The following is a 26,629-nucleotide window of genomic DNA, read 5'->3' as shown; positions in this document are numbered from 1 at the left end:
GAGAATGTATTTAGAGTACCCAATGACAAGTAATGTAAAAATTAAAATGGAGCTTCAACAAATGGAATGCTACAGTGCTAACAAGATTAGAAAGCGTGAGCCAATTTTCATATGCAGAAACATGAGGAAAATAATTTCTAATCCACAAAATGCTTGAAGGCTGTCTGTATAGAAAAATGAGAAATGGAGTGTGTGTTTGTGAATATATATCTAATCTCCTACAGTCCAGATTCTGCTGTCTTGCAAGCACCCTTTTGATCCTGAGTACAAAGAGGATTTCTTCATATTCGTTATTGGAAAGATAGATATATATATTTATATACATAAAATATATAAAGCAAGTAGTCCGCATCCCATTCCTGATGCTCTGGTCAACATCCACTTAATTTCTGTGTTTTAGTTTTTCACTTTTGTTGTTTAAACTAGCATACTCATTAAGAGGCAAATAATCAGCACAGAATGTCTGCTGTCTGCCTTTTTTTTTTTCTCCTGGAGTTGCCTGATGGGGCAGAAACTTTAAGTGTGAATACTAAAGGGAGCTTTACTGAATTCTTCTAAGAAAACAGTGGAGGAAGAAGAGGGTCCTGAAAGGTTGTATTCAGAAGGTAGACACTGCTGACCCGTTGCACAAATGTTAGGGTCAGCAAAGCTCACAACGGGAGAAGCCTGGCATAATGTTTTTGTAGGAACTGGAGTAGGAGAGCACAGAAAGAAAGCAAGTGGTACCTAAAAGGAAAAAATAAAGGGGCTAGATGGAATTTTTAAAGGTCCCTCTGGTACTATTGTTTGTGATACTTGGGCTATTGAACAACCACCGTCTTATTAAACTCCTGTTGGCCATGCCTACAGGGCTTCCTGAGTGAGGCAAACAGTAAGAAAAATTAATGATGTGTTGACAATAGCTTTTTGACATAAAAACTAGATTCGTGTTGAATATTTCTGCTGCATGTACATTAGCATTAAGCTTCCCTTAAACAGAAAATGAAAAAAATTCTTTTTTGTTTTAACAGGTTAGACTACTGAAGTTTGTGTATGCTCAGAATATGTTTTTGGTCTGTGAGCTCTTGTGAGTAGTCCTTTCCTGTGGTTGGCTTTAATTTTTTTAAAGCAGTACAAATGCTGTGCTTGTTGATTTGAAGTTTCACATGGGGAGGAAAAAAAATTGCTTTCTTTCTCTTCCCTTCAAATGTACTTTTAGTATTTCTCCTGAAGTTTATAACTCAGATGTGACTCAGCATAAAGGGTCTTATTCATAAAGGATAATAATCTTAATCATAGTTGGTAATAGCTCTGCCTTCATACTCACTGATATGCCACTCTTAGCAGAGTCAAAGGAAGATATGTAGAAGTATCTGAAAACAGAATTGAGTACTAAAGGACATAAAACTTGTATAAATAGGGATGGATAATTTACAAAAAGTTTATTTCTGACCTTCCAGAACTAGTGCAAGAACTTTCGGTTTATCACCCTAACTTCATAAAAAGTACACAGCTTCTTCATGATGCTCCTAGTTTTCTTCTTTGTCCCACCACAGTGATCTCTTCTGTGTAGGTCTCTCTAGAGGCATCTAGCCTGCAGAGCATTTCATATTCGCGTTTGGGTCCTGATCCTTTGTTTTCCAGCTCAGGGATGAGACTAGGACTCATCATGGCTTCTTCTCAAAGTTTAATTTCTATGGAAATCAGTGCACAGAGCAATGACAGGTATGTGAATAATGCTGTGTATTTGAAATTTTGTCCTATTACAGAGTGGGATGAAGCCAATAGGCACACTGAGATTCAGGAGCTGAGACTCAGCACTTCAGTAGTTTAAAGGTAACTTTTCTCATCTGTGTAGTTCCTGAGACTGCTGTCTCTTTAGGTTTTATGGTTAAAAAACATTCTTTTCTCATTAGTATTTGATTAGCTTTTAAACTCTCCCACCTCCACCTAGAGCTGTTTTATTATCTGTGCAAGGCAAAAGTTTCTCAGCCCTTGTAACTGAAGACCTTTTTTTAGTTATTAAGCAGCATCTGTTTCAGTAGTATTACCGTAGTTCTAACATAAATTTATTTTCTCTGTTATTGTCAGGGAATATTTTACATATTTCCTAAATTGTGGGCAAAGTAAAATTAAGTATGCTTAAAGAGATCTTAAAAAGAGCTAAGGACGAAGATTTTTAATACAGAACGGGAGTGCAGTCAATGAATTAGAACATTAAAGGGAGCTTACTTTCCACTGGAAGTATATTATGGCTCTAATCCAGCAAATATTTGTGCACACATGTAACTTTTCTCATGTGAATAAGATTAAGAACATATCTACTCAGGATTTGTAATTCAGGAATCTCTGAGAAAGAACTCTTAGAGATGAGAAGGATGTAGCTGATAGTAGTGTTTTATGGGAGCGAAAGGTAGATCGGGGCCTTTTTGCTGTTGTAATTACAGTCACCTAAAAAAGTATACTGTAGAGATTTTATTTTGCCTAAAGGTTTACTGGAAGACTGGCCATTCCTATGCAGATGGCTCAACAATACCTCATTCTTTTTCATCATCCACTCTGTTTACTTTTCTGACTTTTCTGTTTTGCCACAGAGAACATTAAGTCTAAGATCTGTGCAGAATACTTGTAAAACTTAATTACGTATACATTTTTCACTCTCTGTGAGTGAAACTCCACAAAATGCTAACACCTTATTTAAGTATTTACAAAAAAAAATATTAGAATTATGATGTCACAGTTTGAAACCTTGCATTTACATTTACTCTTTCTGAATGTAATCAGATCAAAACTGAATACCCTTCTGGAAGATATGCTTTTGCAAACCCCAAGTATTATGTTAAATGCAAGAGTGAGTAGACAGAAATCATTATTCGTGGTATATAAGAGGGCCAGACTAGATGACGGAATGGTCCATTAAGTTCTAAGAATCTGGATCTATCTATTTATTTATTCATCAAATATCTACATTTTTATTTTAGGTAGTGAAGGCTGATAAGCTGAATCACTGCAATTGTTCCTAGCTGGATGAAACATCTCAATACAATCAAAAAGGAGCAATTTTGACCGTTTCTGTAAAGAATATTTCAGATGATCTGTTTTTCATGTATCTCTATAACATCCATTTTACAGAAACATCAGCTAGGAAGATTTATTTCTAAGGTTTTTCAGCTAATGTGCAGCATTGCTGATGAGACTAAACTAGGGGGAGAGGCTAACACACCAGAAGACTGTGCTGCCATTCAGAGGGACCTGGACAGGCTGGAGAGGTGGGCGGAGAGGAACCTTCTGAAGTTCAACAAAGGCAAGTGCAAGGTCCTGCACCTAGGCAGGAATAATCCCATGCAGCAGTACAGGCTGGGGGTTGACCTGCTGGAAAGTAGCTCTGCCGAGAAGGACCTGGGAGTGCTGGTGGATAACAAGTTAAACATGAGCCAGCAGTGTGCCCTGGTGGCCAAGAAGGCCACTGGTCTCCTGGGGTGCATGAGGCAGAGTGTGGCCAGCAGGTGGAGGGAGGAGATCCTGCCCCTCTCCTCAGCCCTGGGGAGGCCTCCCCTGGAGTACTGTGTCCAGTTCTGGGCTCCCCACTACAAGAGAGACATGGCGCTACTGGAGAGAGTCCAGCGGAGGGCTACCAAGATGATTAGAGGGCTGGAGCACCTCTCCTATGAAGAAAGACTGAGAGAGGTGGGCCTGTTGAGCCTGGAGAAGAGAAGATTGAGAGGGGATCTCATCAACGTGTACAAGTATCTGAAGGGGGAGTGTCGAGAGGATGAGGCCAGCCTCTTCTCGGTGGTGCCCAGCAACAGGACAAGAGGCAACGGGCAGAAACTGAACCACAGGAAGTTCCAGCTGAACCTGAGGACAAACTTCTTCACTGTGAGGGTGACAGAGCCCTGGAGCAGGTTGCCCAGAGAGGTGGTGGAGTCTGCTTCGCTGGAGATATTCAAAACCCGTCTGGATGTGGTCCTGGGCAATGTGCTGTAGAGGTCCCTGCTTGAGCAGGGAGGTTGGACTAGATGATCTCCAGAGGTCCCTTCCAACCTAAACCATTCTGTGATTCTGTGATTCACGATTGAAGTTGTCTCAAAAAGTTTCTGCTAATATATGAAGCATACATAGTGTATAACTGTTGTAATGGAATTATGTCAATTAGAAACAAACTGTAAATATGACTACTACAAAATATTTATGAATTCCTTCTTGGTAAGGATATAGGTATTTTGTCATGTACCCAAAGACTGCTTTCTGGTAAAATGTAGGGTTTTTTGCATAGGACTCAGAAGTCTAAATAGAGGGCCATAAATAGTCAAAATGAAATCTCATTAAAAATAAAAATACCAATTTATGCTTCTAAAAGCAGGTTCTTAAAATTGCAATCGTATATGCAAGTCAGCTAATTGAAAGCACAGATTGTGCCAGCCGCACATTTAAAAGCTGTACATGCAGCTTTTGCTTGCATTGTATGTTGCTTATTATCAGCATTATAGCTTCTTTATCTTTAGGCATTTCCTAACGGACCAGCTTGCTGAAGAGCCAACCACAGAGCATTGCCAAGAAGTGTATAGTTCAGTTGGGTAGAACTAGGAGTCAATTGCTGCCAGAGTCATGGAACACAAAAGACTGATGCTAATGACTTCGTTTTTGCAAAGGAGAGTTCAGTTTGGGATATAACCTTAGATGGTTACTGTGTCACCCTGCCTATCAGGCTTTCTTAAAAATATGATATTGTGCAGACTTGTATTTGTGTGGAGGAAAACCTTCTATATTCGGAAAATAAAATGGGTATGTGCTGAAGTGAGGGATGGGGAGAGATGAAAGTGCAGGATGTGCACCAGTTCTGGAAACTGTCCTGCATCCAAGCTAAAGAAGGGAACTGTTACATTTTTCTTTGCTTAGTAGACCAGTCTTCTCTGAATTTGATCCTTTGCTTGTATGAAGCTAGTTTTAATCCTGTTAACTAAAATGGAGCTATACCAGCCTACCCCAGCTGAGAATCTGGCTGTTTGTGCTTGTCAGTGTAGGTAAGGAAGGTGGTACGACACGTGCTTAACCCTTGAGCTTTAAATGGCTAGATGCAGTTGTTGAGTTACTGCACAATTTAGAAACATCTTAAAATAACCTCTGTCTTGACATTTTATGTTGCACTATTTTATTTTGGAAGAGTTTCATTTTGAAGAACAAAAGTCTGTACTGAAAATTAATTTGAAAATATTACTTGAAAATCTTAATTTCAAGTTCTTGAGATTTATTGTAATAGTTTGTGTCCATATGAGCTCCTCTAAAGATGAAGAAAAAAAAGTAGAGCCAATAATCTTACCTAGTAATCTTGATTTTTTGTACTATTAGAGATTCATCATATTTATTGTCAGGTCAGCTAACAGAAGATGGAAGATGCAACTTACCTAATTTAAAGAAAAGTCTAGTATGAGTTACCAAGCTGTGTTATTGAGCATTATGTTCATCAGACTGGCTAAGGTGCAGCTTGGTGTTTTGTCAGAAATAGTTCGATCTCTAGACCAGTGTACTTTTCAATGATTTTTAGCCAATATAATGCATATGTTCCATGTTTAATGGGATTGTTACTAGACTATCAGAAGCTATTATTTCAAATTACAGTCACAGAAAGACCAAATCACTACATATCCTGTCTCTTTCTTTGAATGTGAGAATTTAGGAGTATTCACTGAGGTGACTGCTTGTTTCTTTTTTAGTAAGTGGCAACATTGGTTACCAGACATTTCAAATAATTAACAAATCTTTTGAAATTTTGCAGTTTGCATCATGATACCATTTTTGTAATGTAAGTCATTTGACTTTAGCTTGGATTAGGATGTGACGCGGCTTAACAAAGTAAACCAAAGTATCCTAGTGTCATGCTATTACCCATTTATTGCCTAAGGAAAAACATCTCTCCTTTTTTGTATAGTAGACGTCAGCAATTAATTCAAATTTGTGACACTTTATGAAATACTAAATAATCTATGTAAAATTGATGTATGTCAATGTGCATTTAATTCACTTTACTAAGGATGCTAAAAAACACAGCTCCAAGTTAGGAAATGCTAGAATGTAGACTGTGTGATAGCTTCATTATTATTTTTGTATGTTTGTATTAGGATATAGTTTTTAATTATGTGATAGGTTTTTGTTTTCTGTAAGAATTCTATCTGACTCATTTCTCCTGAGAAAAAAATTCAGCAAATTACCTTGTTATTCAGTTAGTGGTCTATTAACTATAAATAATCCTCTTCTGATATAATATTGAATCATTTATTTCCTTGAAGTGTGCATACAAACACGCATGCATACAGCATCTGTACATATATATAGAATTATGGGGCTTAAACATTGCATTATAAAACTCAGTTAGGAGAATGATTGAAGTTACAAAATCAAGAATGCAAAAATTGTGAAGACACAGATACGAGTTTTCTTTATTTAAGAGGCTGTGGGGAAAAAAGATGTAATCATGAAATTATAAGCAACTGAAATCAAGGTCTTCTAAATGGATATATCAGATGTAAAGCCAGGCAAATCCTCCATTCCCTTACTACCAGTTTACAAAACCATTTTCCAGTGGAGACTATAGCATAGTCAAAATCAGAACATTTCACAGTTTCACACTGATTAGACATAACTGAGAAGAAAAGTCAAGAAAATAACTTCTAGCATAACAAAATGTCTCATTTTTACATTTTTAGAACAAAATAGTTATACTTCATTGCAGAGTGGGTTTCTGGTTCAATTTTTTAAATGTGTTCTATATTACCGTATATATTTAAAAGGTGAAATTGAAGCTTTTTTTCGTTTTCAAACACAAGCAGAATTGTTGAACTTGAAGGTTTTGTTTTGTCTGGGACCACACCCATCACTCATGGAATGATTTCTCATTTGCTATGAAATGTTAGTTTTGTGCAGTTTTAAACAGAGATAATAATGCTTTGAATATATGCAAAGTCAGGTGTTAAAGGCTAAATTCCCTTTCAGTTACGGTATTGTGAAACCAAAGGTAAATTTATAGATTTCGGTGAAGTTTATTCTTATTTGTTAATTTAAAAAATTTTCCTAGAGTGCTGAAAAATTTAGGAAACTGACAAGGAATTTAATTACAGTAGGTTGTGGTGAATTCTGTGGGAGAATGATTTTGCAAAGCAGACACTTGTAATGGAAGAGGAAGGAAGTGTAATATAGGAAAGTACATATGAAGATTACTGTTACAGGAGGAGGTAGCAAATACGAGAACTGGTGCATTCTGTTGATAAAGAAAAGAGCAATTCTGCAGAAATGTCATATTGAGATCAATTTGACCATTTTTATATTAGCATTTTTGTATACTTAGTGCACTATAAATAATTGCATATGGTTATCTTAGCTTCTCTTTGTATCTCAGTACAGTAGTAGTGCCATCTAATGTTCCAATTAATCTGCAGTATCTTCCAAGTCAGACTTTCAACAGCAACAAGAAGTGCTTCCAGGAATGATGAACTTGGCCCTGCTCCAGCTGATACTGTGGCTGCTGCTCAAATCATCTTTTGGCTTTTTTGGCAGCATAATCAAGTGGAGAAAATCTGGACAAGATTTTTGGAGTCAATCAAGTACTTTATTTTACTTTAAAATGCTGAACAGGTGCAAGTGGGATACATTCAAAATGGTCATTAGGCAAAACTTGCTTTGAGGAAGGTGGAGACAACATCTGTGCTTATTTTCACAGATACAAAAGAGCAGGCCTCCCATGGAAATGTGAGTAGGATCCAAATGGATGGAGCAGCAGGGCTGAATAAAGCATTCTGATTTAAGACTTTCCCTGCTTATAGTAATTAGCATCTGAAAAAAACCATGATGAATCTTTTTTTCTCTTGGGGCCGTGAAGGAGGAGTCTGACTTAATTAAGAAGGACATTAACTCCAAGCACTACCTAATTAAATATTAACGGTATTCAGAGCAAGTGAATTATAATTTTTTATTTTTTATTTTAGTGATTTAAACGTTTCCCTCTTTAGCTGCATGGTTTTGTTACAGTCCTCCTTGTTTTTGCTGAAAACGTTGTCTTGGTTTACCCTTCAGATGTTCTGCTTTTTAATGACTGGCTGATAGGACCCTCCTACAATAGATCTTTACGACATCATTTTTATATTGAGATATTTTATATCCTGGAGAATGAACAAGGATTTTGTGTAACTGTGAAGGAGAACCAGGCTCTTAAATCATAATGTGACAGTTTATACTATCAGCAAGATATCTGAAGATACTCGTTTGTATCTTTGACTCTCTGTTTCCTATATGTATTTCATTTATATTTTCTTGTAAACTTCCTCATTTTGCAGTTTGAGATACCTCTTTCATTTTATCTATCATTTTCCTTCATATATTTACTTAGATTATGAAGGTTTTTGTGTACTGATAATACCTGGCTTTACATGATTGCCCGATCAGTCTATTCATTGCTATGAATGCTATAACCATGTACAGTTAGGTTGGATCACAGATATTAGGGAATGTGCTGAGGATTATGTCTGACCCTGCTTTTGATAGTGTGTTCCCACACAAACTGTATGAGCACAGGTAATTTCTAGCTAATATTGTGGCCTCACATGTTGTTACATGATCTTGCAGAAATGGTGACCTGAAAGGCTTTTTTGTATCTCTGGAAGGCCAGGAGAGTGCGTTGGTTTATGTGGAACTTGACTGTCATAACATCCATCCCCTTGGCTTGCAGGAGAATATGTCTTATATAATCCACGAAGCATCATTTTAAGTAAGTATGAAAACTGAACCTAGTCTGAAATACGTTGCATCACTAATCAAATCGTCCATTCATGGTCCCACAATTTTGCTTGAACTGTACCTGCTGCCAGTAAGGTTTCTATTACAGTCAACATAGTATTTTATTTTTGACTGCATTTTTGTTTGGTTGTTTAAACTTAAAATAAGCAAAAATTCAATTTCCAGGCATCTTCATATTAATAATGGAAGAAAAACTTGTTATTATGAAGTTAATACTTTATGCAGGTTTTAAACTCTAGACATATGGAAACTGCTTTCCACCATTTCCCTTTTGGAGCTAAAGTACCTTCATCCTGCCTAGTTTTAATAAGAGATGGCTTTACACAGTTTAGGCCTATCTCTAGGAAAGATCCATACTGCCACTGATATAAATATGAGAGAAATTCCAGCAAATATTCTTATTAAAAGTCTTCAGCCTGGGGAGTATGGTTTCCCTTTGATCCAAAATAGCCCAAATAAGGCATTTGGAGTATGCCAAAGTTCAACTACTCACCTTTTGGAAAGCAAAAGTACAATAAAGGCTGTCACTTCTGAATCATTATTAACTATTACTGTGTTTTAAAGTTTAGAGGTACCAAATGAGACAGTTTCCATTGTGTTAGGTGCATAAATTGGAAGATCTTAACATTAAAATAAATAAAGGAAATAAGGTAACAGAAGAAATTTTTATCTTCTCACCTTACTAGTGAGGAGCTGAGGGAGAGATTTTTAAGGCAATCTCTGAGTCACATTATACTTCCTCATGCTTTACAAGCTATATTGATTTATATGTCTAGAGCAATCATTTGCTATTCAAAGATATATGTGACCTTTTGTGCATCTTTGCAGGCAGAATACAGTAAATAAGAAAAAAAAATGCTCTACTTTTCTTTTTTCTCTTTAACCACGCCAACAGATTTCTGACAAATAGTACAACTCAGCAATCAGCTTGTGAATTTAAAACATCCTTTTCTCTCTGTTTTATTTTTTATTTCTTTTTTATTTCTTCAGATGTTGTCTTTGAAATTATGCAAATTCTGGACTTGCAGCTAGACAAAATGGCAGCAACCCCAGCTACAGCATAAGTGATGCAATATTTCATTTTACCATAGAAATATCAAATATTTAACTGGAGCTGCAGCTGTTTAACAACATTGGAAATCATGTATAAACACTAAATGGAATAATTTTATTTTTTCACTTTCTCAGCTCTTTGGGTATAGGTTTGACAAATTTGTAACAGTTTAAAAAAAAAAAAAAAACACAAGATTCAGTGCTTAATTCCCACCAAGTTCCAGTGGAATGCAATGCTCAAGCACCATTAAAAATCTGACCATTAGGTAACTGGCTTTGTATGCATTTTGTAAACCCAGCCCAATAATCTCTGAAAACAGAAGAATTTAATAGGTATTTTCTGTTTCTGATTCATTCAGTAGCTTTTCTCTTGAAAATTTTTAAAATATTCTCCAGAAGTCATACTCTGCTCAAACTCTTAGAAAAAAGTTCTGTAAAAGCTGATGCCTATTGGCTTTGTTCTAAACTTTTTAGTTCAGTTAACTTTTAAATGAAAGAAAATGGCATTCTAGCATTTGTTGAATAAATGTCCTGTTATGAGAATGGATTTTTTTTTGTGCCTGAATATATATTGTTGTAAATTAGGAGTTTTCTCTGAAACTGAAAGTGCACCAGAGTAAAGTTATGGGAAGTTAGAGCAGACTATGTCCTCTGTGTGGGTATTTATAAGGTGTAATCTGAGGCTGATGTTTAAGATGAAACTGGTGTGCCTCTACTCAGTCCATGTAATTATGCCTCTGCAAAGCTGGTTTCACCCTCTCAGTCATATATGTATTTGTTTTCTCTGCTCGTGAAGCAAACTCTCTGCCCCTAAAGGTGATTGATTGCAGAGAAGAATGAACCTCTTTATCCACAGGCCGGCCACCTACGCTGCTCATCTCTTTTGACTTTTTACCTCTCTATCTAAACTCTGACCCAGCTAGATAACAACCAACAGAAATCATCTCTTTAAACTTGCATACTTTCATTACAGAACTGTACCAGATTGTGTTCAGCATGAAAGGAGATTGTGTATCTTTTGTGCGATAGTGGGGAATGCTACGTGATATGAGTGAACGCAAACATGATAGGCGCTGTTACAATCGCTGGACTTCAGAAACAGCAGAAGAAGGAATAGCATTGAAGGCTTGTTCCTCTGAAACCTTAATTTTATAATTCGTTTATTAGAGCATGCAGAATCAGATTCTAGATCACCTCACTTAGTTTCCTCAAAAACATTTTCAAGATTTAGAAATCTTCTAATGTTATATTTGTTAGGAAGAATATGTTATGTATGTGACCTTATATTTGCATACACATGGGCGATGTTTATATACAGATGTACATGTGTTATGTAGAGTTTCAAAAATAATCAGCGATTCTGGTATTTCTGAATATGTAGTCAAATGATTACTTTATGGCAGCTAGTCTTCAGAAAATGTTAGAACAGATTCTCCAAAGTTAAAGAGACTTCAGAGCTTTTTAGAGATGCTTTCATAATTCTGAAAATTAGAGGTGGTTTGGAAGAGTTTAAGTAGGAAGTAAAAAGGATATAGAGTCAGCTATAGAAAGGAACCTGGGCATGTTGAAATTTAGCATTGCCATGTATAATATCTAAATGTTTAAGTAGCTCATAGAACAAGCCCGGAATCGCCAAATGGAATTCAATCAGCACATGGAAAAGGTGGCAGGGGCAGACATACCTAAATTGCCACAGGAAATGCCAGGAGAGATGTGTCTGGAATTCTTCCTGTCCTTCAGGATTTACACTGAGATTTGCAGCTTGGAAACCCCTCGTGTGATTATGTGCCTGTATATCCTGACAAATGCAGTAGTCCTCTGGAATGTGAAACACCAGGCTCTCGGTCTCCTCCACATTAAGAAATCAGTATTTTTAGCGCTCACTTCTCAGGACAATAGCTCTGCAGTTTCAACCTACTGAGGCTCTATAACTGTGCAAAAAGCAGTTCAAGGAACAGGAATTAGGGTAAGAAAAAGCACTAGCAATCCAAGACATATGTAATGTTTAGGAAATTCAGATGGGATAGCAGACTGTGAATTCTGGTTCTTTGCTCTAAGGGTTATATATAAAGTTTCATAAAAAGTCTTTAAAGCAAGGATTTAACAGAAGATCCTTTCCCATGTAGTCCCATACACAATGAGGTTTGGAATCAGAATTATGATTTTAAGCTCCCTGAGGCTTCAGGACATCACCTACAGTCCTCAGGCTGTTTTCTGCGCACATGCAGTGGGTGATGGCAGTAGATACCACCAACACAGGCTCATTTCTTAGCAGGTGTGTCTTTATTGTGCTCTGTTTACAAGTATACAAGTTGGAGGCCTGCAGCTAGTGGTGTCCCCCAGGGGTCAGTCCTGGGTCCAGTCTTGTTCAATGTATTCATCCATGACCTGGAGGAAGGGACAGAGTGCACCCTCAGCAAGTGTGCTGATGAGACTAAACTGGGGGGAGTGGCTGACACACCAGAAGACTGTGCTGCCCTTCAGAGGGACCTGGACAGGCTGGAGAGGTGGGCGGAGAGGAACCTCCTGAAGTTCAACAAAGGCAAGTGCAGGGTCCTGCACCTAGGGAGAAATAATCCCATGCAGCAGTACAGGCTGGGGGTTGACCTGTTGGAAAGTAGCTCTGCAGAGAAGGACCTGGGAGTGCTGGTGGACAACAAGTTAAGCATGAGCCAGCAGTGTGCCCTGGTGGCCAAGAAGGCCACTGGTCTCCTGGGGTGCATGAGGCAGAGTGTTGCCAGCAGGTGGAGGGAGGTGATCCTGCCCCTCTCCTCAGCCCTGGGGAGGCCTCGTCTGGAGTACTGTGTCCAGTTCTGGGCTCTCCAGTACAAGAGAGACACGGCGCTACTGGAAAGAGTCCAGCGGAGGGCTCCAGAGAGGATGAGGGGACTGGAGCATCTCTCCTGTGAAGAAAGGCTGCGAGAGCTGGGCCTGTTGAGCCTGGAGAAGAGAAGACTGAGGGGGGACCTGATCAATGTGTATAAGTATCCGAAAAGGGAGGGTGTCAAGAGGATGAGGCCAGCCTCTTCTCGGTGGTGCCCAGCAACAGGACAAGAGGCAACGGGCAGAAACTGAACCACAGGAAGTTCCAGCTGAACCTGAGGACAAACTTCTTCACTGTGAGGGTGACAGAGCATTGGAACAGGTTGCCCAGAGAGGTAGTGGAGTCTGCTTCGCTGGAGATATTCAAAACCCGCCTGGATGTGGTCCTGGGCAATATGCTGTAGAGGTCCCTGCTTGAGCAGGGAGGTTGGACTAGATGATCTCCAGAGGTCCCTTCCAACCTAAACCATTCTGTGATTCTGTGATTCTATACAAACATTTCCTTGTAGAAATAAAAATTTCACGAAGAACATTGGAGACAGTGTATATATGTCTAGTGTAATGACATGGTTTTTCCTTTTTAAAATGCAAAGAAAGTCAAATAAAATTTAATGGATGAGAAGGTGATATATGGCAAAAGAAACATTCCATCTCTACACTGACATCTGTATGTCCCTGCAGTGTTCATCTCTTCAGATTTCTACAGTTTATCCTTAAGCTTTAAAACAAAATTACTGATCTTAAAGTTCTGTATATAACAAGGTCAATCATTATTTTTACTAGCTGTTTTGTGAAAAGTGTATGCAATGTAACATTCTGATGAACAGAGGAGAAAAAAAGTCCTCTTTTTTATGAAAAAAAAACCTTTAGTACTGCGAAAAGCTTATGTGAGAACCAAAGCGTGACTTTACTTCAGCATCAGAATTCATAAAGAAAGGTCAATAAACCATGTAATCCTTTTGAAAGAAAAACACAAACACCACTGCTAATTCCCATGCTATGGAGTTAGGAGAAGCATATTGAGATTTTGATCTCTGTTGGCTAAAGAGTATAGGACTGTGATAATTCATTCGGTTGCTTTTACTCTGAATCACTTGGTGTTACCTCTCAGGAGTCATGCAATGCAAATATTTTCCACATTTCCCAGATGCTTTGTGACATTACTACTCAAGTTTGTAGAATGATGAGACCCGTTATACCTTTTCTGTAAGGCCATTTCTATATGTTTGCTTACGCTGAATTTGTGATTTGGCTTCCTCATGCCTAAGGAGTATGCCATTTCAGAAACTTACTCATCTTTGTCCTGCCAAACTAGGGGATGTTTATAATATGGACTGGAGTTACTACTACATGACTCCATTGTCACACCAATATGACATCATCATAGGTGAGTTTTGAAGAACTTTTCTCTTCTGTAATGTATCAGGCTGTAATTTAAAATTGTTTTAACCTTAGTGGAACAAGAAGTACCATAGACATTTGTATCTTTTTCATGATAAACAAGGACCTAATCTAGTAATCTACAAATTTTCTATTAAATTTGATACAGACTGACAGAGGTCAATTGGACAAGATCAGAATGAATTACAGCACAAAAACTCCTCTGATTTTTTTTTTATTCAAACAGGAAAAACGGAGGACAAAACAAAAAGAAGCTGCAGTTCACTGTGTGCCTGATTAACTTGCAGGGAGGAGAATGAAAGCTTAGCTGATTAGATGCTTGCTTTCATATTTAACATCATTTTAAATACCATAAACAGGTGTTTCTCAGGAACCAATAAGATATATTGGTGTTCCTGAGGCGCCAAAGACATGGATGCTCCCACTGTATTGTTGCAGCATTTCTATGTGATTTTACAAAACAGTATTTCACTTTGGATCTTTCTTTTATAGCAACCATGCCATACCTGAATTTTTCCATAAAAAATCTGGATCATATATCATTAAAACCTAGCCAATGAGTTCAGTCACTGAAAATTAGTTTGGACATACGAGTTGTAGAAACAAAATTCTCTATAGAGGTACACACAATCTTGAAATCACTTTCATGAAGCTGTATAGGTGCAAGTCACATAAGACCTGAATGAGCACCAGCCTTGAGGAAGAAACTGGAAGTGATTTGACAGTTGTTTGCAGTGTATTTGCATATCACTTATCACAACAAATAAGATTTATGGACTCAGTATTCAGTATATCAACCAAGAACATTTTAAGAATGATGTTTCAAAATACTGTACCACATACTAAATAAATAACTAAATGTTAGGAACACATCTGAAGTATTTATTCAAGACAAAGACAAGGAATGATATTTATATTTAAACCTATTAGAAGGACAGTTTAGATGATTTGGTATTTAGGCTGGGTGTAGCAAAGTTTATTTCCCTATACCACAGGTGGATAAAGGAATCCTACTAGTATAATTAAAGTATGGCAACAACTAGATTGCTGTCAAATTCTGATGGCTATCAAGAGGGAGAGGAAAATACAAAGAGGGGAAATTAATTCACACACTAATGAATTTTTTAATTAGTATTTAAAACCCAAACTTCAGCAGTATATTTCCCTGCAGGGAACAGTATAGAATGATTCAGGTAATTAGACCAAGTGAAGATATTAAAACAAACTTATGGATATAATGTGATAAAAGATGTTTGAAGGTCAACAGCAGCAATCAAAGCAAGGATGCAAATTTATTAGATGAAGATAAGGTCTCAGTACCACTGTATGCTTCCTCTTCCTCCCACTTCATAAAAATTCCACAAAGGTCATAAAATTCAAGTTATAGAATAGAAAATAAACACATATTGATTAAGATTTCATATCAGTCTTCAGGCTCATATGGGAAATTAGAATTATTTTAACTCTGATCATTGTCAATTGTTCTCCATTTTATTATTGGTGAACAAAGAAAATACCTAAAATATGCTGAACCACAGATTCTTGTGTTTTCCATTCGTGCTGTTGATATTAGTCTATTGTCACTACGAATAGGCTGGGTGGTATAGTAAATAGCAAAGTTTCAGTTAATGGCCTAAAGACCTCTTTGCCACTGGACTGTTCTGATGGCTGTTTGGATGGTACCTTTGCCTGAATGTTAAATCTCTCAAGGCATTTCTTATTAGGGTCAAGCTGGTTGTGAGCAAACAGAGCAGGATGAGATAGGCCATGCTTCCAGCTGTAGGCCCCCTCCTCGCTGGCCTAAGGGGTAGGGTGACTTTTAGCCTTTGAAGTGCAAGCAATAACTTACTGAGTCCCTGGAGCAAGACAAAAACAAGAAAGAGCTGAGCCTCAGATGGTGTGCCACTCCTAGCTCTGGGCTTAGCCTCCAGGCATGCACTAACCTAAAATAAATTAGTCAGAATTAGGTTTTTCTGGCACTAAATTAACCTTTATTTTAAGTGCTTAAATTTTCTAGGCTTCAGGCTGGTCTCCTTGGTTGCTTTGAAGTTGGGCATGTTAGACTTCATCCTGGTTTACAGCAGTGATAGTGATTTTATATAAAGGAGTCTGAGAGAAGCTCCAGGGGAAAACATGGTGATAAAATGTGTTTACAGCACTGGGGTTATTCCTCAGTAAAAATATAGACTAAGTAAAGCTGAGATAAGTTAGAAAGAAAAGCTAACCATTACACATCTATAGGTAGGTAAAGCAAAGCCATTCTGTTCAACTACAGCCCTCAAATTCACACACTCCCGGTTTCTGATCCCAGTTCTACAATTCACTGCATGTGGAGTGGCCCCTGAAGTCAGTGCATTATAAGATGAGGGCCTTTGTCTTCAAATAGGAATATGTTACCATCTCATCTGTTATATCAACAGCTTGACCTGGTTTCAGCTCCCTGAGCAGAAAACTCCCCCATCAGTTAAATGAGGTACGAACCCTTTTGCCCATCCCATCTGGGATTTTGTTTTGAATTAAAGCAAAGTCTCTACTCAGACTACTTAAACAATTTATTTTCCCTAGAGATACCGTTCTAGAACTATATCTCGTGAATTTTCTTGGCAGCTAGTATCATTCTTGTCACATATTCATTATGCCTTACATCAGTGCCTTGTTTCATCCCAAGAATATCTGTAGTTACCATCTGTCTAGAAAATATGAGTTGATGGCAAGATAAGTGACCTCAACTCTCAAGTCAATCACCAACCATTTAAGAAGAAAGCAATGACACTTTTGATTTCCAAATACTGAAACTGCTTGTTTGTAATAGTAGATCATCTTCTAATATATCTATCCTGAAATACGTGCAAAGCAGCATTTCGAAGATGATTACAATTAGGAAAATTTATTTTTCACAGCGTCTGAATAAAATGCATTTGGGTAAATGACTTTAAAGTCAAATTTCCTCCTTTTTTAAACTGTATACATTGTTAGTAATCATTAGCTATTTATCTGATCATGAATTGTGTTTCTAAATGTAAGCAGTCTTAACTGACAAATTGAAAAAGTGTTTTGGAAGAAAAAAAATAAAACTTCAGATCTTCAGCATTTCAGAAAAATAGGCTAAATTTGAGAATTTCAAGCATTTTCTGCAAAAATGACAAATTTTTTGCTAAAAAATTGCTGAACATTTTCCCAACTTGACAAGCATCAAAATTTAAAGTAAGTGTAGAAGGAAAGGATTTCTGCTGGACTCTTAGCTCGATGTGATCTTTCACTAGCGTGTAGTTGTATCAAGGCTGTGAAAGTGAAATCTACAGTTCATAGTGAAGAGAAAATGATCAATGTTTTACATTCTTTGTAATTAGAAAAGGACTCGACTAGTTCATTATGAGTTATTGTTGATGTATTTGTTTCTAGCCGGGTCATGTGCAAAGGAAGCAAGTGAACAAGGACATAAATATGAAGGTACAATATATTGCTTCACTGTCAGTCTCTACTGTTTCCTCTTGGCAGGGTTGCAGTTCTCATACAGATTATTCTATATTAATGTGAAATACATCCTGCTAAGGATGAGTGGGAAGGTTGCTTCTGAGATTCTGCTGTGATTTGGCAAGAGCTGCTGTTAAGCACAGGAAGCTGAATCTCCCTACACGACTCTCAATCTGGAATAGACTTTTTAAGCTTTCTGAAAGAAACACAAACGTTTCATCTACTTTTGTTCTGGATTTGGGAGAATGGCAAATTGTCTTATGGCAAGTTTGAGAGGACAATTTAACTCAATAGCACTTAATTTATGTTTAAAGAAAGTTAGTGCGGGAAAGATGAGACAGCAAAAAAATGAACTCCTTTTACACATTAGTAATGAATATTGACTTTGTGACATGAAAAAACAAACAAAAAAGAAAAAATAAATTGTAATCAGCATGATTTGACCTGCAAGCTTCTAAGAACTGATATGCAGAGGTGCCTTGAAACACAATTTGAAGTACACAAAATATTTTTGGGATATCATAAAATTGTACTTACTCTGGAGTTTCGTATATTCAAAATGTTCTGGAAAGTGATTGTACATGAGCAGGTATATTTTGTTGTTTCAGATGACTGTGAATTTTTCTATCTTTGCATCTATCAGAAAAAATATTCTCAGCATATCCAAAAATACATTCTGTGTGTGGTTTGTATATAAGAAGCTATATATTCACTAATGAGACACCATGACCGTTTTCCCCCCTGTTCCGGCAAACTTAGGCCGCTTCCCCTAATTCATCCGATTCCTTTCCGCACATAGTTGAATGTGTGCTCAACAAAGTCAGTTTGCAAGCTCCCTTTATCCTGGTTCTTGGCACCGGTTCCCTATTTCAGCTCTGGTACCTAAGCTGTGCCACGCAGTTCTTGGCAAGTTCCAGATCAAGTGAGACAACGTGTCCTGCTTCTCTTCCCTCCGTCCATCCAAGCATCAGGTACCATCTGCTCTGGGCTTGCTCTGCTGTCTGTGTGATGAAGCCAAAGGACAAAGCCTCAATATCCATCAACAGAAATATTCAGCTGCAGCACACTTCAGGCCTGAACAACTCATGTGTCAAGCTTTGCTGTTACTTCAGTTTCTTGCATGACTAAATTCACCTGTGAAATTTTGCACAGTAAATGTGTCCATTTAAGCATATTTGAATTGAGTGGGGTTGAACAACACAGAACTTGGATTTTAAGCAGGAAACTGGCATGTAACTGGTTGTTCTTTGGGTACTGATGTGTCAGAGAGCATCAAGAAGGGTTTTTTTCTGATCCTGCAGTGTAGCAGTAGGACTTACTTTTCAGTCCTCCCATGGGTTGCTAATGAAAATCAAACCCCCAAAAAAGCAAGGACAGAAAGAGGGAGACTGCTTTACTCCTCTAGACACAGAGAGAGTAGAACTGAAGGATGCAGGTGGGGACAGGCCACCGGCTCTGAAGAAGCAGCAGTGGCACAGCTTGCCCAGGGAAAAGCAGCTGCACAGAACTCCTTATGTGAAGCTCTGCTTTTGAAAAAAAACAACAAAAACTTAAAGCAGCTTGGATATTTTCAGCAGGATAAATATTTTAATAGTGATTACTGGCCTTCAGTCTTGTTCTATCTGGCAGAGGACTGGATTTGTGGTTAAAAAGCAGGACAGACCTCCTGGCTACTAGTAAATAAAACAGGCCAGGGACCAGACTCTGGTCCTAGGGCATGACTTGTGTGCATACAGTCAAACTCTCTTAATCCTTGTTCGAGATTCAGGCCAAAGCCACGCTGGACAGCCTATGAAGCCTGGGGAGGCTGAGTGGGTGCGGGCAGGGCTGTGCCTGCTCCTGCATTACTGTAGCCTTAGTCTTCAAGGCTGGGAGATTTCACTGGCTGCGTGCTTGAGGGCAACAGCAGTTCTGTGCCTCGGTTTCTGTGGTCACTGTGAGTGATGAAAGTATACACAAATGCATAATGAATGAAAAAAATCTGTGAAGTCCTCAGTATTCCCCGCAGTGCTGTGCTTTTTGCAGGCCTCTGCAGTCAGTTGCTTCCCAGTGGCTGAGAGTGTTGTGACAGCACAGTCATGTGATGGACCTGGGTCCCTGGGGGAAAGCGTGGTCCCTGGGATGCAGGACAGTATCACAGCCTTTTTTACCTCACTTTGACTATTTGTACTAGATGCTACTGTCTGGGGAGCTGCTAGTTGATTGCCTCTGGTGGGAGGGATGACGGAGCTGGAGGGAGGCATAGTGCTGCGTAGCCAGCGCAAGAGGTGTATGTTGGGGACGCGAAAAGAGTGTGCTGGCACAAAGAGCACTTGGACTTGACAGATACTTGTATGCAGGAACAAGTAGCAATATTTTGCTTACCTTTCCTATAGAAATAAACACAGAGGAGCGGGGCCTGAAATCTGAGGTTATTGGCTATCCGATATCATAAAACATTAAAAAAAATAGATATTTGTGATGGCCCCCCTCTATTGATATTAAATAAAAGCATTTAGAAGGTAAAATTAATCCTGATAATGTACCTCACCGTTGTTTGGGAATAGATTCTATGCTTAGACTGCATCTTTCCTGCTAAAATGTTCCAATGTGTTTTACTGAATAAGGTCTCAATGATGTAAAATGGAATTTGCAAATGCACATTCCTGCTACCTGGGGACAGATGCCATCACCACCCTTGTGGAAACTGTTTCTTGTGTCCTTGAAGTCACCTGCTGGTGGAAAGCAGCCTAAAGCTAGTATCATTAAGCTACTACAGCCTAGGAGATTATGGACAAAATTCAGGAAGGCAAAATGAAATTACGCATATTGTAATTTAGCTAAAACTGCAAGGTTAACTGTATGCTCTGTATGGAAAGCACTATAAGATATTTAATACTGTGCTCAATTATGCAAGTATTGCGTGCTCAACACAAGATTCTGAATTTAAAAATATTTTCCTCAATTTTCAAAACAATCTTTTCAGTTTTGCTGCTTCCCAAAGTTGTTTTGATGTTAGGTGTCAATATGTCTACAATATGGATTGTTTTAAATTGTAAAACATTTGAACCACTCCTTTAAGGGACTTACTCTAGCTCTTCACTTAGCAGAATTGTATTGGCTAAGTATTATTTAAGACGTTAATAGTAATAATGGTTCTTTTAGGAAATGCTATTAAGAATGGAAGTTGTCTTAAATCATGTTAACTATCACTGAATAATGGTAACCCATCAGTGAGTAATAGCAGCAATAAATATAGTAAAAGTATTCTAAAGGCATAAGGTAAAGTCTTCATTTTATCTTTTGCAATAGTTGCAATATTCATGAATTAAATCAAATATGTGTTCCTATTGTTTGCGAGATTTTTTCATTAGGGTGGTGACTCAATGTATTTTGCAAATGGGTCGTCAGGGAGACATGCTGGCAAAAAAATTCAAAGTCAAAGCATTATTAGTGCAACTAACCTATTGAAATCAATATACTAAAAACGTACCATTCCGTAATGTTTTAATGGTTTTAATCAGTTCTGTAAAGTACCACACATTCTTACTGCAGGAACTTAGATAATGTTGAAATATTTGAGCATAATAATAAATCAATCAAAATAAAAGCAGACTGCTAAAAAACTCTCTTAAAATGCGTATTTGCTTCCCTTCAGGTATGATTCTTTCAATTTTTCCCTGCTTTTCGCATTTCTGTGTAGCACATTTTTTATATTCTTGGACATAACATGCTTTTATTAGATAGTTTATTGCCAATTAATCAGTTCAAGTGCTAGAGAAGTTGTGTATTTCTGCCAAGATATCTATTTCTATATTCAGTCTGTGTTTTATAGTTCCCTTAAATTGTTAGTGTCTTTTAAAAAAATCACTAGTTACAGGATAATGAGAAAATATAAAGCCAATTATATGATCTTATGAAGCTAGAATTAGTTTAGGAGTTTTTTATAAGTCGAAAAAAACTTGTTTATAAAAGTAATACGATTTTACTTTTCCCTTAAGAACTCTGTACCTAACATAACTGTCTCATACATAGATATAAATATACCATTAAAGCCTAGTGTATGTTCTCTGACACATGATGGAGGTGGTGGTGGGACTGCACTGCCAATGCACAGTTCTTGCCAGTAGATGTCAGCCAATTATGAGTATTTCTTAGAAGCTAGCATTTTTTTGCCTGTAGTGCTGATTTCCGTCTGGGCGCAGTAGTCGCTCAAAGGCACTGCAGAACTGGTCAATCCTTCAGTTAGTGAAAACCAGCCAACATTCCCTATTTACTATAGACTGTTCTATAGGACTTTTTAGATTATTGTTCTTATCAACCTCCTCATTCAAAATTTTTTGAGGGGAAACTCTGTACCACACAAGTGCTTTGTCTTGTCTACACATTCTTGCTTTCTGTAAAAACTCAAGAAGGACCCGCTCAAAGCTGGAAGAAGCATTAGCCTGGAGGGAAATATTTTGCCAAAACCCAGGATAATGCTGCAAGAGGAATAAAATCCCTCTCAATTAAATTTAATTTTGGGGGCATACATCTACCAAAATGACTGAAGTTAAGTCATGAGAGATGGCCGATGTGTTTGCAGATTGGTGTTAGCTCCAGTTTTGCTACTCCACTTAGCAGCTGCGCTTCTAACTGAATTAAAAATCAGGTAGAAAACCAAACAACCAACATCACAAAAATAGTAATATGCTTTGGCCAACATCATTTGGTGCCCCCTACCAGGTCAGGGCGCAGCTCCTTCAGGTGCCAGCCTGCAGAACCGTAAATGGTACAATGCTACAGCTGTAAATTTTATAGATTGGCAACACCCTAAAGACCTCCTCACTTCATCCATTCCTTGCTGACAAAAGCCTGTTTGGTATTTAGAAGAACTTGTAACAGATGTTGAGCTTAAAAGGGGCCACAGTGCCTCTGCTTGCTACACTCTCAATGCTGCATTGACCGCAAAAGTCTTCCTAACACCTGTATTGAATTTACATCTGAAAACCCCAAAGCCATAATTATAACGTGTCACAGGAAGCAAACAGAAGAGATCATGGGCAATGCTAGTGCCTTGTGTTCCTACATTGGTATTACTACGCTGTGTGTATGGTTTTGTGTGTGGAAAAAGTCTCCATCTTGTTCCTTGCCCTGGAGTGAGGTTGATAGCTAAGCTTGATGACCTGATATAAGGCAAAAGACTTGAATGTAATCCTGAGAGAAAACTCTTTGAACCTTGCCACAACCTTTATTCTGAAAAAAGTTTATTGGGTAGATTATTACAGAAAATAATCCTTTCCAGTTTTTAAGCAGAAGTTTGAGCTTTTTAAAGAAATTACTCCCCTCAAAATCTGTTGTCAGCCCCAAGTATGCTAGGAGGACTTTGAGAAGCTCTATTGTTTTCTGTGGTTGCTAATTTGCATATGTTGGCCAGGTTTTCCAGGTAATGGGAAATGTTCTGGGTTGTACAGAGTGATATAGCTGGTGCTAGGTCATTTTTCAAATAGTGATGTGCAATCAGTTGAGCCTGGGTGATTCTTGACTTCCGGAAGTGGAAATTCAGTCCTTTGGTAGCTAGAGTGACACCAACAGTTCTAGGAAGGGATATTATAAAAAGGTACCCAGCACTGCTCTGCTAGCCCTTTTAAGAGCATCGGGAAAGAGTTCTTCCTGGATTTCCCAACCTTGAGTAAGCAGAACATATTTTAGTTAGGATTGTGTAAAAGCCTATTCTTAGTCTTCTTTAAATATTGATCTTGAGACTATGGCAAAAATTTCAGTGAAAAATGAGTGAGAAAGGAAAAATGTGTTTTTCATTTTCTGAGGAGCTCTTCTCAGAGCTTGGGGGCACGAAACTTAAGGAGGCAATTTCAGGTGTACTGAGGCAGTTTCAATTGGCTGAATTTCATACAGAGACCCTGCTCAGCAAGGTCCAAGAAGGTACTCTGGTATCTTGGTACTGTGGTACTCTGAAGTAAGGTGCTGCTGCTTTGTCCCTGTGTGAAATGCATCTACGAGGACTGAAACTAGGAGGCAAGTGTTTTGGTACTGTGTTGTTCCTGTCTCCTCATGTAACATATCCGCCTTCATAATTTAATACTTTAATCATTGTGCGGGGGAAGATAGCATTACAAGTATATGGAACAGCTTACATAGGGAGACTGCAAAAAAGGAACAAGGAGGAAGGGCAAGAGGAGAGAAAGAAAGAAGGAATTATTTGAACCTTGGTCAGATCTTGCATGTCACTTACCCACTTCTTATTTAAATCTGTTCCTTGAAGAATATTTGTTACATTCCTTTTTTAAGAGTACAGTAAACCCCCATATGTTGTCTACTATTTTTAACCTTTTTTTCCTTGTATTTCTGAGGCCTAGCTGCTGCTGAAGAATAGTTTTAGCTGCTGTGATGAAATTGTAAGACCAGCATAACAAATAAAATGATGAGTCACTAGCAGGCATGTTGCTTTGACATACCACAGCTGATGCACTTAGTTTGCTATGACACTGGAGGGGGCCAAGATACTATTCTGGCACTGTCATTTTGTCTGAGGCTGATAGGTAGTTTAATGTCCATGAGTTACCCCAACTTCCACATAAAGGCTTTCATTGCACATTAACACCAGGTCGCTATCTTGTTAGCAAATAACCCTGGTATTCAGTGTTTGATAAGCCAAATATTTGAACCAGGTGACATTCAAGTATTTTTTTAAAGCAACGCTTTGAATAAGGCAGCTCTCACAGTTGCTTGGGTGCTAGCAATTGATTTCTTGTCATGCAAATGGAATGTTATCTCCGGCCGGGAAAAATCAGACTTTTGAGATGTCCTGGAAAGCTTTTCGGACCTTTACAGATTGTACATTCGTGTTGAAAGATCTATACCATTTGTCTCTAAAATGGTGAAGAAACTTAAAATTCATTTTAGTAAAGCTAAGTGCTTTATTCAAGTATATTGCTTTATGTTTTGCAGTTTGAAAAACTGCAAATATATCACAGATTTCCTTGGCTTGAATTTCTTTTTTTTTGTGTACTCCTCAAAATTATGTCTTTCGTTTGACTGAGGGCAAAAGTAGACTCATGTTATTAATCTGCAGTCTTCTTTGTTTCTGCCTATCTCTATTTATCTATTCACTGTTTCCAGGGTACTTCTGCTCTATTTACTTTGCTTTTAATGGCAGTTTTGTCTGTCCACCACCAGCATCTTGTTGTTTGGATTTTTTGTGTCGTCATTCATATTCCTAAAACTGTATGTGCTGGCACTTTTTCTCATAGCTGCCAGCAGTTTTCTCTCAGCAGTGGGTTTGTGGCACTATGTTACGTGTAGATATGTAATAAACCTCTAGTGTGAGATATGGGAGAACTTGTTCATTCTCCAGGTCCACTGTTTCTATATTTGACTCAGAAGCTGCCAAGCAGCAGTGCACAGCTAATATGTGAAGCTAATGTTACAGTGAAAAATCTCACACACATAAAAATAAAGCAATTGAATTAACATATAAAGAAATCTAAGGTGTGAATTGCTGTTCCTTACTGCTGGGGTATTTTTGGCCAGATTGCATTATGAATAATTCTGCTTGCATCCAATAATTCAGAAGATGTTCCTGGGAAGATAATGCTGTTGATTTAATGAAGCTCCCTCCTCATGATAGATTACTGCACAAAACTTGAGCAACATTTATGTTTTTCCCAGTACTTTTGATGCTGTACTGGCTTTAATTAAACTTAAAAATATGTCCAAGTATATTCACTCTACTAGTATACTGAGAACTGATATTTAATTCATATTCATCCAAGGCAATAAAACATCTCAGTGAGTGACTTCTTTATATTGTCTGCTCCAAAAACTGAATTCAATATGTGTAAATTAGTGGACTTGCTAAAAATATTTTCTTTGTAAGTGGCTATAACAACAAATAGTGTCTCCAACTTAAAAATCGGGATTGATCTTAATAAAAATTTGTGAAGGCAAAATGTGAAGCTGACCTTATGGAAAACCCATCAGTTAAATAAATCCTTTAGTTAATATTGCAATCTGAAAATACTGAATTATTACGAGAAAACCAGGACCCACAGGGCCTTTTCTGCAAAGCCCAATACAAAGAAGAACTTAAAAGATTCTTCACATTTAATATCCCTGTCAGTTTTATTTCTTTTTTTTTTTTTTTAGGTTGACCAAAAGGAGTATCTTCTCTGTTTATAGAAAAGGCTTATCATTTCCTTGCTTATCCTAGTAAACTTTCTGTGCATCCATTCTACTTTTGAGAAATCTTTCTTGAACATGGGAAAACAAAATGATGCAAAATATTCCAGGTAAGGATCGAACAGTGCTTTTTTCATTGATGGTATTGTTTCCTTATCATCAGTAGAATTTACTTATCTAATCTCTTAGGAACACAGTTAGATTTTTCACGATTATATGAGTGCCACTTACTTGCAGATTGTTTACTAATATATTTAGGTCTTTTTCCTTCTCCTTCACCTCCAAGTACTGACTTTCCCTCTATCTTCTAGCAGAAATTCTTATTACGAATCCCTGAATGAGTGATTTTCAAGCTTTTTCAATTTGTATATCCTTCTCCTTATTTTCCATCTAAGGTGAAAACATTGCAGTGCAGCAAATACAAATTTATTTTTCATATTAAGCTCTTGCAGATCTCTTTTGGAATGAGCCATGTGACTCCGTGGCGCAGAAACCATTACTACTAAAGTGTATGCTTTTGTATGTTGTACAGTTCCATTTTTTTTTCATTTCCATAACCTTATCTTAAAAGTCATCCAGTTCTCCCTAAATGATGTTCTGATCTTTGTTCATATTTGAGGCTTGCCAAATTCCTTCCACAATTTGTCTGACAGTTTCATTAGCCTCCTTATTTTTGTGTGCCATATTAATGAAAAAACTAAATAAGATTGGTCTCAAGAAGGATCCTTACAGAACTCCATTAATAACCCAGTTCCAGCCTGACTGTTCTTCTTTCAGAACAACCTATTTGCAGTCTTTCCTTAATCTGGTCCATTGTGTATGCTAACTGTGCTTACATTAATCAAGTATTCTATTGTGGTCCAGACAAACTACACCTAATATACTTCCTTTGTTTAGAAAATTTGTTACCTCTTCAAAGGCAGTACTTGGAATAACATATGTAGGAAGCATTGCC

General features: G+C 37.7%; 1 protein-coding gene across 1 annotated transcript; it reads left to right on the top strand.

Moving 5' to 3' along the window:
* Positions 1 to 552: 552 nt before the first annotated feature.
* On the top strand, positions 553 to 5,965 carry LOC138066590 (uncharacterized). Its single transcript, XM_068936464.1, has 3 exons — positions 553 to 591; positions 1,749 to 1,815; positions 3,112 to 5,965. The coding sequence occupies exon 3, from the start codon at positions 3,154 to 3,156 to the stop codon at positions 3,964 to 3,966; it is 813 nt and encodes a 270-aa protein (XP_068792565.1). The 5' UTR covers positions 553 to 591; positions 1,749 to 1,815; positions 3,112 to 3,153; the 3' UTR covers positions 3,967 to 5,965.
* Positions 5,966 to 26,629: the final 20,664 nt, after the last annotated feature.

Source organism: Struthio camelus, chromosome 3 (assembly GCF_040807025.1).
Source record: "Struthio camelus isolate bStrCam1 chromosome 3, bStrCam1.hap1, whole genome shotgun sequence".
In the NCBI taxonomy this organism is placed as follows: Eukaryota; Metazoa; Chordata; class Aves; order Struthioniformes; family Struthionidae; genus Struthio; species Struthio camelus.
Note: the sequence above shows the minus strand (reverse complement) of the source record. Positions and strands in the feature narration are given on the sequence as shown.